The following is a 12,173-nucleotide window of genomic DNA, read 5'->3' on the forward strand; positions in this document are numbered from 1 at the left end:
TATTTTGCTTCCTCTTAAGATTTTCGGTGCGCATTATAGTTATTTCCTATAAATTCCCGCTGCAACGCGCAGGGTGTCATCTAGTTACATCAAATCAGACACCTTGAAAGAATGATATACATACATCTTGTGATATTCAGAAGACCATCTACCCCGTTCAGAACCGCATAAATTCCTGGCTACGCATGCACAACGTATCCCTGTTAATTTATACTCCGTGGATGCGTAGCTTGCTACCGCTAAGCTAGTCATCAATATCTTCGAATGTAGCGGTCGTCTCGCGGCCGAGGTACCGCTTGAGCCGGTCCAGGTCGTTCGCGGCGTCCAGCATAGACGGCCGCGTGGACGCGCTCTCCTGGGTGCAGAGAATGCCGAGCTCCAGCTGTTAGGTTGATCTCTCTCTCGTTCGAACCCAACGGGTCGAACGGCCCCTGACTCGTGCCCTGATCGAGGGCGCCCAACCAAACCATGGTTGGTGGGCCCCTGTGACCCGCGCTATATAAACAGAGGTGGGGGCCGGGGCACGACTTACGAGGTTCATCGCTGCCACAATCCCCACCTACAATTCCTACCGATCTAGGGTTAGCGCGGTGCTCACGGGAAGCTCCACCACCTCGCCCACTCTCCGCCATCGCCGTGCGCCCCAGCACCACGATGGCCTCCGGCTCGAGTTCATCCACTGCTGGAGAAGGTAGGTTCACCGGATCTAATCCTACCCTACACGATCCCATGGATCTATCAATGGTATCAGACAGGTTGGGTATAGGATTTTTTTTCGGTTGAAATAGATCACAAAGAAAAAAGTTTCCCTCCACAAAGAACCCTAGAAGGGCAGCGAAAAGCAAACAAAAAAAAATCCCAAAAGTTGACCGGAGTAGGGCCTCGGGCCTCGCCGGCAAAGAGCGCCGCCGCAAGGCCGCGCCTGTTCCTCTCGATCCTGTCGCGCATCGGCAAGCAGAGGCGACAGGAACGAAGAACATACCCCGAAAGGGGCAAAGAGCACAGCAGCCACGCCGTTCGACGCGGCGCGTTTCCGCTAAGGGAAACGCGTCACCGGCGAAGGGGAGGCAACGGCGCTACAGATCGTCGCCGGACGCACAGGGGAGCAGGGAACAGCTCCGTCGCGCCTCACTCGCCTCTCTCTGCCACTGGATTCGGTGGATGGGGAGAAGAGGATGGGAAAGGAAAAAGAAAACGGAGCCGCGGCGCGGCGCGGTGGATGTCGCCGTCGCCAGAGCCCTGGCGCAGCGCGGTGGCGTTCGACACCGTCGCCGGCGACCGGGGCGAAGCCCTCTTTTCCGCCGTCGCGCGGGACAGAGAAGGTGCGCGAGCGAGAGGAGAAAGGGGCTCGCGCGGCGCATAGGGAAGGGAAAGAGCAGAGGCTCGCGCGGCACGGCGGCGTACGTCGCCGTCGGCGGCTGGCCGGTGTCCAGAGAGAGCCGCGCGTGCGGGAGAGATGGTCGAGAGAGGAGAAGAAACGGAAATGAGCTAGGGTTTCGGCGGAGAGGCTGATTCGGGCTGGTTTTGTCCCAGTGAAAGCCGCGGATGGCCGTCGGATCATATCGAACGGTTGTGAAAGAAACCCTAATACAGACCGGGCCAAGTGGGCCGAAAGTGTAGGCGGGCGCAGCCGCGTGCTGGGCCGCGGCCAGCAGCCGCGGGCGCAGGCGCTGGGCCGAGGCTGCAGCTGCGGGCAGCCTAGGCCGAGTCGAGGTTTCTCTGTTATTTGTTTTTACAGAGCAGTTTTTTGATGAATTTTGTCCAGTTTTCTGGCAGATTCTAAATAGTTTTTCTTTGCAATTTTTCCAACAAAAATTTTGTTTAGAAAATAGAAAAGTAAACAAATATATATATATATATATATATATAGAAAAGTTTCTGAATATGAAAATAGAAAATTTTCAGAAAAAGAAAAGTTCATGAATTTTTTATTCATGTTTTTCCGCTGCGTAAATAATTAATGCTCTTTTACAAAGACAATAAAAGTTTAAATAGAATTATTTTTAAGAGCATGTTAAAGTGATTATTAAAACGAATATGATTATGTTATTTTTATGACCAACGTTGTTAATACCATGATCATGTTTTATTATTGAAATTTAAAGGTGCATTTATTTCTAATTTTTGCCCAACGGTAATATAGATTTAATTGCATAGACAATTATATGTTTAATTTGACCAACGTTAGATTAATGCATATGATTGTTCTACTAAGAGATGTTTTATTTGTTCCATCATGTCATAGAAACTTAATAAGTGTTTCTTGTTTGGACAAAGATAATTATGAATGTTATTTTGGACATGGCAAGTGTGCCATTTGGTTAAATAATGCTTATGTGGGTGATGCTTTACTACATGATGAGCTTTATTTGTTATCACTTCGTGAAAAAGTTTATTCCGTTTGCAATGTGAAAGAACATGTTTCCGCGTCGAATAAAGAACAAAAGAACAGAAAAAGAACATTCGACTCATCAAAATTATGGCACTGTCGCTTGGGCCATATTTCGAAGGGGGGAATAGAAAGATTAGTCAAAAGTGAAATTCTTCCTCCGTTAGAATTTTCAGACTTAGAACAATGCATAGACTGCGTTAAAGGAAAGTACGTAAAACAAATCAAAAAAGGTGCAATCCATAGCACAGGCACACTAAAAATCATTCACACTGATATTTGTGGACCATTTCCGGTGAAAAGTGTGGATGGATATGACTCGTTCATAACATTCACATATGATTACTCTCGCTATGGTTATATTTATCCAATCAAAGAAAGATCGGAAGCGTTGGATAAATTTAAAATATTCAAAGCTGAAGTTTGAAATCAGCACGATAAAAGAATAAAGATAGTAAGGTCCGACCGTGGGGGAGAGTACTACGGTCGACACACTCCATATGGCCAAGTCCCTGGACCTTTTGCGAAGTTCTTGCGGGAGACTGGCATAGTAGCCCAGTATTCAATGCCGGGCGAGCCTTAGCAAAATGAAGTAGCTGAAAGGCGCAACCGCACCCTTATGGATATGGTGCGCAGCATGATGAGTTATTCCAACTTGCCATTGGGATTATGGATGGAGGCGCTCAAAACTGCCATTCACATTCTCAATAGAGTACCAAGCAAGTCGGTGCCCAAAACACCGTACGAGCTATGGACAGGAAGGATGCCCTCCCTACAACACTTCAGGGTGTGGGGGTGCCCTGCTGAGGCCAAAATGTTTAATCCAAACATTGCAAAGTTAGATCCCAAAACAGTAAGTTGCCACTTCATTGGCTATCCAGACAGATCAAAAGGTTTTCGTTTCTACTGCCCTGACAGATATACAAAGTTTGTAGAAACGAGACATGCAGTCTTCTTAGAGGATGAAATGATGAGGGAGAGCTTGGTAGCTCGGAAAATTGATCTTGAGGAGAAGAGGGTGCATGCACCTAATCCGATGATTCAGGAGCCATTTTTCTCACTACCAGTTGCAACTCCACCCATGACAGCTATGGGGGAAGACCCGGAACCTGTCCGTCAGGAGCCGACTGAACCCGTTGTTGAGCATGAAAGGGAGGTGCAACAGCAAATTTTAGAAGATGTGCCAGAAGTTGAGGCACAAAATGTGCTAGAAACTGAGGCCCTTAGAAGGTCTACAAGATCAAGAAAGTCAGCTATTTCTACTGACTTTAAAGTTTATAACACAGAAATGCTTCATATGGAAAAAGATCCCACCTCATATGAAGAAGCCATGAGAAGCCCTCATTCATCGAAGTGGATGAAGGCAATGGAAGACGAGATGAAATCGATGAGTTCCAAAGATGTTTGGGACTTAGAGGAAATTCCCAAAGGAGCCAAAACAGTAGGCTGTAAATGGGTCTACAAAATTAAGTATGAGTCTAAAGGGAATATAGAAAAGTATAAAGCACGACTCGTGGCAAAAGGATTTACACAAAGAGAAGGGATAGATTACAATGAGACATTTTCTCCAGTCTCATGTAAGGATTCCTTCAGAATCATAATGGCATTAGTTGCTCATTTTGATTTAGAGTTACATCAAATGGATGTTAAGACGGCATTTCTGAATGGTGATTTAAAAGAAAAGGTCTACATGAAACAACCCAAGGGTTTTATCATGGAAGGCAAGGAAAATATGGGATGCCGCCTGAAGAAATCCATTTATGGATTAAGACAAGCCTTTCGGCAGTGGTATCTAAAGTTTAATCAAACGATTAAAAGTTTTGGATTTAAAGAAAATATTGAGGATAATTGCATTTATGCAATGTTTAAAAATGGGAAATATATTTTCCTAATCTTGTATGTGGATGATATCCTACTTGCTAGTAGTGATGTTAGTCTACTACAAGAAACAAAGAAATACTTATCCTCAAATTTTGACATAACAGATCTTGGTGAAGCATCATATGTTTTGGGCATAGAAATTCACCGAGATAGGAACAATGCAGTCTTAGGACTATCTCAGAAAGCATATTTAGAAAAGGTTCTTAAAAAGTATAATATGCATGCGAGTAAAGCCACACCTGCTCCAATAGTCAAGGGCGATAGTTTTGGGAAATTCCAATGTCCCAAGAACCAGTATGAGATCGATCAATGAAAGCAGTACCATATGCTTCGGCAGTCGGCAGCTTACAGTATGCACAAGTGTGCACTCGCCCTGACTTAGCTTTTATCACCGGGGTACTCGGTAGATATCAAGAGAATCCAGGCCTAGAGCACTGGAAGATGGTAAAGAAAGCATTGCGTTATGCGCAAGGCACGAAGGACTACATGCTAATATACAGGAGAAGTGATTCCCTAGAGATAAAAGGGTATTCAGACGCAGATTTTGCGGGGGGACAGAGATGATAGAAAATCCACGTCAGGATACATATTCACCCTCGCTGGGGGAGCTATTTCGTGGAAAAGCTCCAAACAGTCGATAGTTGCATCATCCACGATGTATGCAGAATTCATAGCATGCTTCGAAGCCACGGGGCAGGCGATATGGCTAAAGAAATTTGTACCCGACTTGAAAGTGGTAGATTGTATTCACAAACCACTAAAGATGTACTGCGACAACCAGCCCGCGATATTTTACGCTCACAACAACAAGTCGAGTAATGCTGCCAAAACAATAGAGATAAGGTATTATGTTGTGAAAGATAAAATCCAGGATCAAACTATAAGTCTCGAGCATATAAGGACAAAGGATATGCTTGCGGATCCGCTAACGAAAGGCTTACCATCCAATGTGTTCAAGGAACACTTAGCCGGCATGGGTTTAAGGGAAAGCCTTATGACTCCTGGATAGGCCCAAAAGGAACAGAATTTGTTTCTGAACATAACGTATGTTGTAGCTGTATGATTCTAACGGCAATTAAGCCGTGACGATGAAACATGCTCTATGTACCAATATGTGATGAAACAAATAAACTAGAAAGTATAAAGTTAAAAGTAAAGTTGAGATCAAGGGGGAGAATGTTAGGTTGATCTCTCTCCCGTTCGAACCCAACGGGTCGAACGGGCCCCTGACTCGCGCCCTGATCGGGGGCGCCCAACCAAACCATGGTTGGTGGGCCCCTGTGACCCGCGCTATATAAACAGAGGTGGGGGCCGGGGCACGACTTACGAGGTTCATCGCTGCCACAATCCCCACCTACAATCCCTACCGATCTAGGGTTAGCGCGGTGCTCACGGGAAGCTCCACCACCTCGCCCACTCTCCGCCATCGCCGTGCGCCCCAGCACCACGATGGCCTCCGGCTCGAGTTCATCCACTGCTGAAGAAGGTAGGTTCACCGGATCTAATCCTACCCTACACGATCCCATGGATCTTATCACCAGCAGCTCGCCGATGGCCGCGTCCGACATCCTCCTCACCTCGGGCGTCTGGTCCATAACCATCCTGGCCAGCGCCTGGTCGACCACCGCGTCGGCCCGGCCGTGGTAGTGGCTCTTCACCCACTTGTGCAGGCTCAGCCCGCCCTCGAACATGTCGTCGGTCGGCTTCTTCCTCGTTACCATCTCCATCACCAGAACGCCGAAGCTGTACACATCACCCATCGTCGCCGGGTTCGAGCCGTAGCCATACTCTTCAGACCATCGACCAAAAACCACTCAGAAGTCAGAACTCAGAGCATGTGAACTCATCACGAGGATAGCTTGTGATTTAACTTTAGCAGTGTGTGGTTTACCTGGAGGAATGTATCCGATGGAACCGCACAGCATGTTGGCGGTGGAGGCATCGACGTCGGCCGGGTTGGCCACACCACCAACGCTCATGACCAGCCGGGAAATGCCGAAGTCAGACACGAGCACGGTCATGTCGTCGTTGATGAGGACGTTGCTTGGCTTAAGGTCACAGTGGATGACCTTGACTGGCGAGTGGTGGTGCAGGTAGGCCACCCCCTCGGCGATGTCGCTGCAGATGTTGACACGGTGCACCAGGCTGAGCTCGGCCGGAGGCCCAGCATAGAGGCACCGCTCGAGGCTGCCCTTCACCATGAAGGGCAGGACCAGCGCCTTGAAGTCCGCCAGGCTGCATACGGTGATGATCTGCATGAGGTTCCGGTGGCGGATGCGCTTCAGGACCTGGCACTCGCGGCTGAAGCTCTTGGTCGAGTTCCCTCACTGGAGCTGCAGCACCTTCACGGCAACCATGGTGACGTCCCGCGCCGTGCCACGGTACACGCGGCCGTAGCTACCTGTTCCGACGAGCCGGTCTGCACTGAACTACTCTGTCGCCTCAACCAGCTCCTGGTACGTGATGCGCGGGTACTTGTACTTCATCACCGGCGATGAGCCTCCGCTGCGTCGGCCCCTGAACATGTCCTCCCGCATTGCAGCTAGCCAATCCCGGATCTTCCAGGCACCGACCGCGCAGAGGATTGTCAGCACGAATGCTAGCACGGCGGCGCAGACGAACATCGCGACCAAATACTTCCGGGACTGATACCATGGGCGGTGCCTTTGGCAGTTGCGTCTCACCACCGAGCCGCAGAGCCGTGGGTTGCCAATGTAGGACAGGAAGGTGAAGTCCGCAAAGACGCCAGTGTCGGGCACATGGCCGACGAAGTCATTGTATGACAGGTTGAAATGTTTCAGGCTGGTGCATTTCGTCAGGTTTGCAGGGATCTCACCGGTCAGGGAATTGTTGGAGACGTCCAGGTAGGACGCCGCTGAGCAAGTTGTGCGACAGGTCGAGGACCTCCAGCTCACGGCAGAGCCCAATCTGCGGGGAGATCGTGCCACTGAAGTTGTTCCAGGACAGGTCAATCGCTTGCACCTGTTGCATGTTGCCGAGTCCCCGCGGAAGCTCACCTCTGATCTGGTTGTGCGACAGGTTCAGAGATATAATGTTGGTGCCAGAGACCATGTCCGGTACCTCCTCGGCTCCCCGGTCAAGCTGTTGTTCGAGAGGTCAAGGTGCAGCAAGCGGATACATTCGGCAAGGCGGTTTGCCGGTATCTCCCCGGACAGCTGGTTGTTCTGCAGGTAGAGGTTGACAAGCCCGGTCCCGATGCCGCTCAGGATGCTCCTCGACAGCGCATTGCTTGACAGATCCAGCTCGCCGAGGCTCGTCGCGTTGCCTATGCACGCTGGGATCATGCCCCTCAGGGCGTTGTTGGAAAGGGAGAGCTGCTCGAGCTTCGCAAGCCGCAGATGGAATCCGGGACTGTCCCATTCAGCTGGTTGCTCGACAGGTTCATCAGTGTGATGTTTATCACGTCGCCCATGTCGGCCAGGATTGGGCCCTCGATCTTGTTGAGCTCCAGGTTTAGGTGCGATATATTTGGTGGGAGCAACGAGCCAAGCCAGCTTGGTGTTGGCGCAGCCTGACCTAGCACTCGACGGTGATCACCGGAGACACGGTCGGAGGGGAAAAAGAACACAGAGGATTTCCGGGCGCTCAAACACCCTGCCGCACGGACGGCACTTTTCTGTTCTTTTCACCTCGAGCACGTACCCGATCGGGCAACAAGTACACAGGGTGGAGAGGGTCTTATACCCGCGTGCTCTAACACGCCGGGTCTCGCTCTGACGCACCCACCTCCCACTCGTCACGTCCCGCGCGCTCCGGCTCGCGCACCCACGATCACCGCGGCCACACCACGCGCCCGACGCGGTCTACACCCCTGAACCCTCGCTAACTAACCCACGCACGCACACACTCGGTCATGCACACACGCGCCCACGCTTGCCACGGGCCGAACCCGACGCGTCCACCGTGCACACACATGCGCACCGCGTCCGAGCTCGCCGTGGCTTATTGCCCTACACTTGGCAGCCGACCGCCCATCCCCACCGCGCCGGCCTCGATCCCCAGTATTTGGGAGCAGTTCGATACTGCGGCGAAGAAGGGCTCCAGGTTGGTGTTGCCGTCGTGGCTCGAGAACCGGTAGTTGTTGGACAAATGCAGGTACTTGAGCTGCCGCTTGCCCGCTATGATGCCGGAGGGGAGCTCGTCGGTGAGCGAGTTGTCCTCCACATCCAGCAAGTATAGATACGTGCAGTTAGCGAGCCACCATGGGAGTTTTCCGGTTAGCATGTTGGAGTAGAGGTTGAGCACAAGAATGTTCTCCGAGGCTTCCAGGGGAATCTCGCCGGATAGATCATTATTGCCGAAGTCGACCAGACCTAGACTGGTGCAGTTCTTGAAGAGAACGGCCGGGATAGGGCCTGAGAGCTGATTATCCTTGAGGCTGAGGTAGTACATGTTCGCCAGCTCAGAGAGGGACGGCGGTATGCCGCCGCTGAGCTGGTTGTGGCCGAGGTCGAGGACTTCGAGGCCGCGGAGGTTGGAGAGTTCGGCCGGGATCTGCCCTGCGAGGAAATTGCGAGACATGTCGAGGCTTTTGAGGCGCGTGAGGTTACCGATGACCGGCGGCACGGGGCCAGAGATGTTCTTGTCGCCTAGGGAGAGGCCGATGACGTGCTGCCGCCTCCAGTCGCAGGCGACGCCGGTGAGGCCGCAGACATCGCCATTGGACTCGTTCCAGTCGGCCAGAGCCGACGGCGACGGCAGGGTGAGCGAGCGTTTCAACGCCAGGAGCGTGGCCTTCTCCTGCAGCAGCACTTGCCGCCGATGCTGCTGCCAGACGATCGTCCCAGCCCGCCGCTCACCCGCCGCAGCGGCCATGGCATGGAAGCGCGTGAGGTGGAGGAGGAGGAGAATGGCCGCGAGCCTGACGGCCATGGGAGCCCTCATGCTTTACTGGGAAGGCAAGCAGCCAGTGATGGACTATGGGAGGTAGCTTGGACCTCGGAGCTAGCTAAGTGTTCTACATGGCGGTAGCATCTCTATAGGCTCGACCTCGATGTACTAGAGATGGATCGGCAAGGATGCAGCAGCAGGTTGCAGAAAATATGGACTGGGGACGAGGATAGATGGATGGAGAATGAGGTGACGGCGACCGGCGAGAGTGGCGGTAATGGCATGGCCCCTAACTGATTTGTTTCTGCGTCGGCTATGATTGCCCAGTGCACGATAAGCGGGCGCAGGCAGTGGGAAAGCCACCGGAGACGGCTCGGCACTTCAACTTCGGCAGCGGGCACTCGCGCCAGTAGCCCTATATGGCTGGGGTTATCTGTCTCGGGAAATACTGTACTGTTGTGGTGCTTTGCCAAGAGGATCCCCTTGCGTACCCAGTTATTAGTTAATCTGAACACTACTTTAGGAGCGTGTGTACACAGATCTGCAGTAAGTTGAGCATGATAAAGCTAGAGTGAACCGACCTGGTTATGTATTGACTCCATGCAGAAGCCGGGCGCCACCTCCTTTATCCAAAAAAGCCAAGCTCTGTAAAAAAAAATACTATCTGGTTAGTTTAAGCAGAGCAGCTCCACATATGTGCAGTTATAGATGTCAAATTTTGCATGTGTGTAACAAACAGAAGCACAAACAGAAATTCTACTCACTAACATCCATCAGCTGGGTCATCTCAATTATCTGGTTTCAGGCTAACATCCAGCAGAGACTAGCAGAGTATCAGGGTGTTTAGGTGTTAGGAGCTAGGGTTCTACCGGGTCTAGGCCGGAGGTTGTAGGGGAAGGAGGGAGCTGGTCGTGGACGATCTCGTGGGTCATCTCAATTATCTGGTTTCAGGCTAACATCCACCAGAGACTAGCAGAGTAGCGGGGCGTCTATCGTGCATGCACGCACTATCTCTCAAACGTTCAGAGAAAAGCCACATTTTTCGCAACCCAGGCATGTGATTCATGAACAAATTTTTTATACGGTCTGGCCCCATCATGCAACATTGCAATTGCAGATTTTTAGTACTACTAGTAAAGCTCAACCTACAAGTGTGACCTATGCTGTTATGCACGAGCTAGGGGTGGGCCAGAAAGCTTAACCTATGAGACCTTGTTTATACATAGGTAGCCCAAAAACAATGTCTAACAGTCTAAGGCTGTTATTAAATGAGTAGTTAGGTGCATCATGACTGCCCTTTCAACCAAAATCAAGTGGGGCACTCTTGAGGTGTTTCATTTGCTCCATGATGCTTACTTCCCTCTGGAACAAACAAGATGTTCAGTTTGTAGATGTCTGGAACTGTTCCATCTTCCATGATATGCAGGATACAAAGCAGATTGTGTTAGTTGTTTGTACTGCTAGTTTTTTCAGATAAACTGTTTGTCCTGCTAGTTTCACACCGTTCCCATGTAAAGCAGCAGGACAAGATAAGTAGCAGAGATAGATAGAGGCTTCTGTATTGCTCTATGTGCATGCCAAACTGTAAATAGGTACAGCAGGGCACTTTTTCTCCTAATACTCGAATCATGTGAGACTGAGCATATGCGGCGAAGCCTCTAGAGCACTAGCAATAGCTCACGAAACTAAACTATTGCCAATTGAGATGATCCAGTGATCTTTTTAGCAATGCCTAGAGAAAATGCCATGCCAGCATCTATCATAATTCTGACCTTTTTAATTGAAGTTATCCATAGCCGGCACCGGGTGAATGGGCTTCGGTCTGCTGTCGCCTTCTTCAGAAAGAGCACACCACCTCTGTATTTTCTGCCTCAAAATGTAATTGATCAGACAAGGTTCCCGAGACAATGGAAAACATTGCACACGGCCTACCTCATGCAAGGAAGAGGTGCATCAGGCATGCTCGCAGTCGCCGCCCCTACCCTTTGAATCATCTAGAGCAAGCCTCAGCCTGATTTGCGCAATAATGCCAATCCTCTGGGGCCAGGTTAGCATCTCTGGTTTTCAGAAAGTTATCTCCACAAACAACGCTGCACATGATCCTAGTAGGCAAGCATCCGGAGGTGGCCGGCATCGGGATCAACAGGCGGTGCAAGTGCTGGGCTGTGCCGCGCATTTGCACGAGCAGGTGGTGGGCGCGCGGGTGCCCAGCCAGTGGCAGACAAGACAACCAGGAGATCACAAGCTGTACAGCTACAAATCCATGACGAGGGCCTCCGATCGCGCCACCGTTCGTCCGCGCCGATGGTGCCGCCCGGCGCGGCCGTCGTGCTCCCCACCGTCGTCGGGTTTAAGTGGGATTTTCCCCTCTCATTTTTTTTCTAATGGCGTGGGGTTTGAGTGGGAACGGAAATTGCAGGGCGACGGTGGAGACGCAACGCAACATGTGTGTGTGATTCGTCTTGGTCCAAGAGTTTCTATTGGGTCCAGAGCCCATTGGGCCTTATATTTGTTTTTCCTTTTTAGGAGTACACTTGTTCGGAATTGGGCCTTATGTTTTGGGAAAACGTTTCTTTTAATCCGACTGATTCTCCCGCATCGTAAGCCGCCTCCCTCCTGCCCCAAGTGTCCCATTTTTTTGCTTATCTTCTCGGCCCAATCGATCTCCTGGTGTCCTCGCGCTGGATCCCTCCGCTCCCTCTCTCTACCTAAGCGCCTTCCTTTCCGGCAAACTGCTAAGCCGTGCGCCAACATGCACTGGATGGATGTTAAGAGGCTGCTTGTGAGGCGTGCTGCAATGGCCACGGCGACGCTTCCACGACCACAGCGACAATGCATGTCCCGATGGTGTTGACGGTCAAGCCATGGTTGTAAGGCGTGCTTCAATTTGTTGTGGCAATGCTTCTGTAAGAGAGAAGGAATAGGATGCAACACGAGAGGTTCATTGATCATGCGGTCGGTACATATACAGTTACAAGGCACAAACGTGCAGACTCAATTGTGGCTAACAACCTCCCTGACTAGTCCAAAGACTAGGGATATTTTGTTAGAC

The 12,173-nt window shown here is 50.9% G+C and overlaps 1 protein-coding gene across 1 annotated transcript; it reads right to left on the minus strand.

Annotated features, from left to right (window-relative positions):
- Positions 1-5,248: 5,248 nt before the first annotated feature.
- Positions 5,249-11,815, minus strand: LOC120961946 (uncharacterized). The gene is given in 7 exon segments (XM_073500380.1): positions 5,249-6,059; positions 6,162-7,072; positions 7,107-7,217; positions 7,352-7,655; positions 8,260-9,766; positions 10,894-10,987; positions 11,054-11,815. Coding segments are annotated over 5 exon segments (2,931 nt in total). The 5' UTR covers positions 9,176-9,766; positions 10,894-10,987; positions 11,054-11,815; the 3' UTR covers positions 5,249-5,370.
- Positions 11,816-12,173: the final 358 nt, after the last annotated feature.

This window comes from Aegilops tauschii, chromosome 5, assembly GCF_002575655.3.
Source record: "Aegilops tauschii subsp. strangulata cultivar AL8/78 chromosome 5, Aet v6.0, whole genome shotgun sequence".
Taxonomy (NCBI): Eukaryota; Viridiplantae; Streptophyta; class Magnoliopsida; order Poales; family Poaceae; genus Aegilops; species Aegilops tauschii.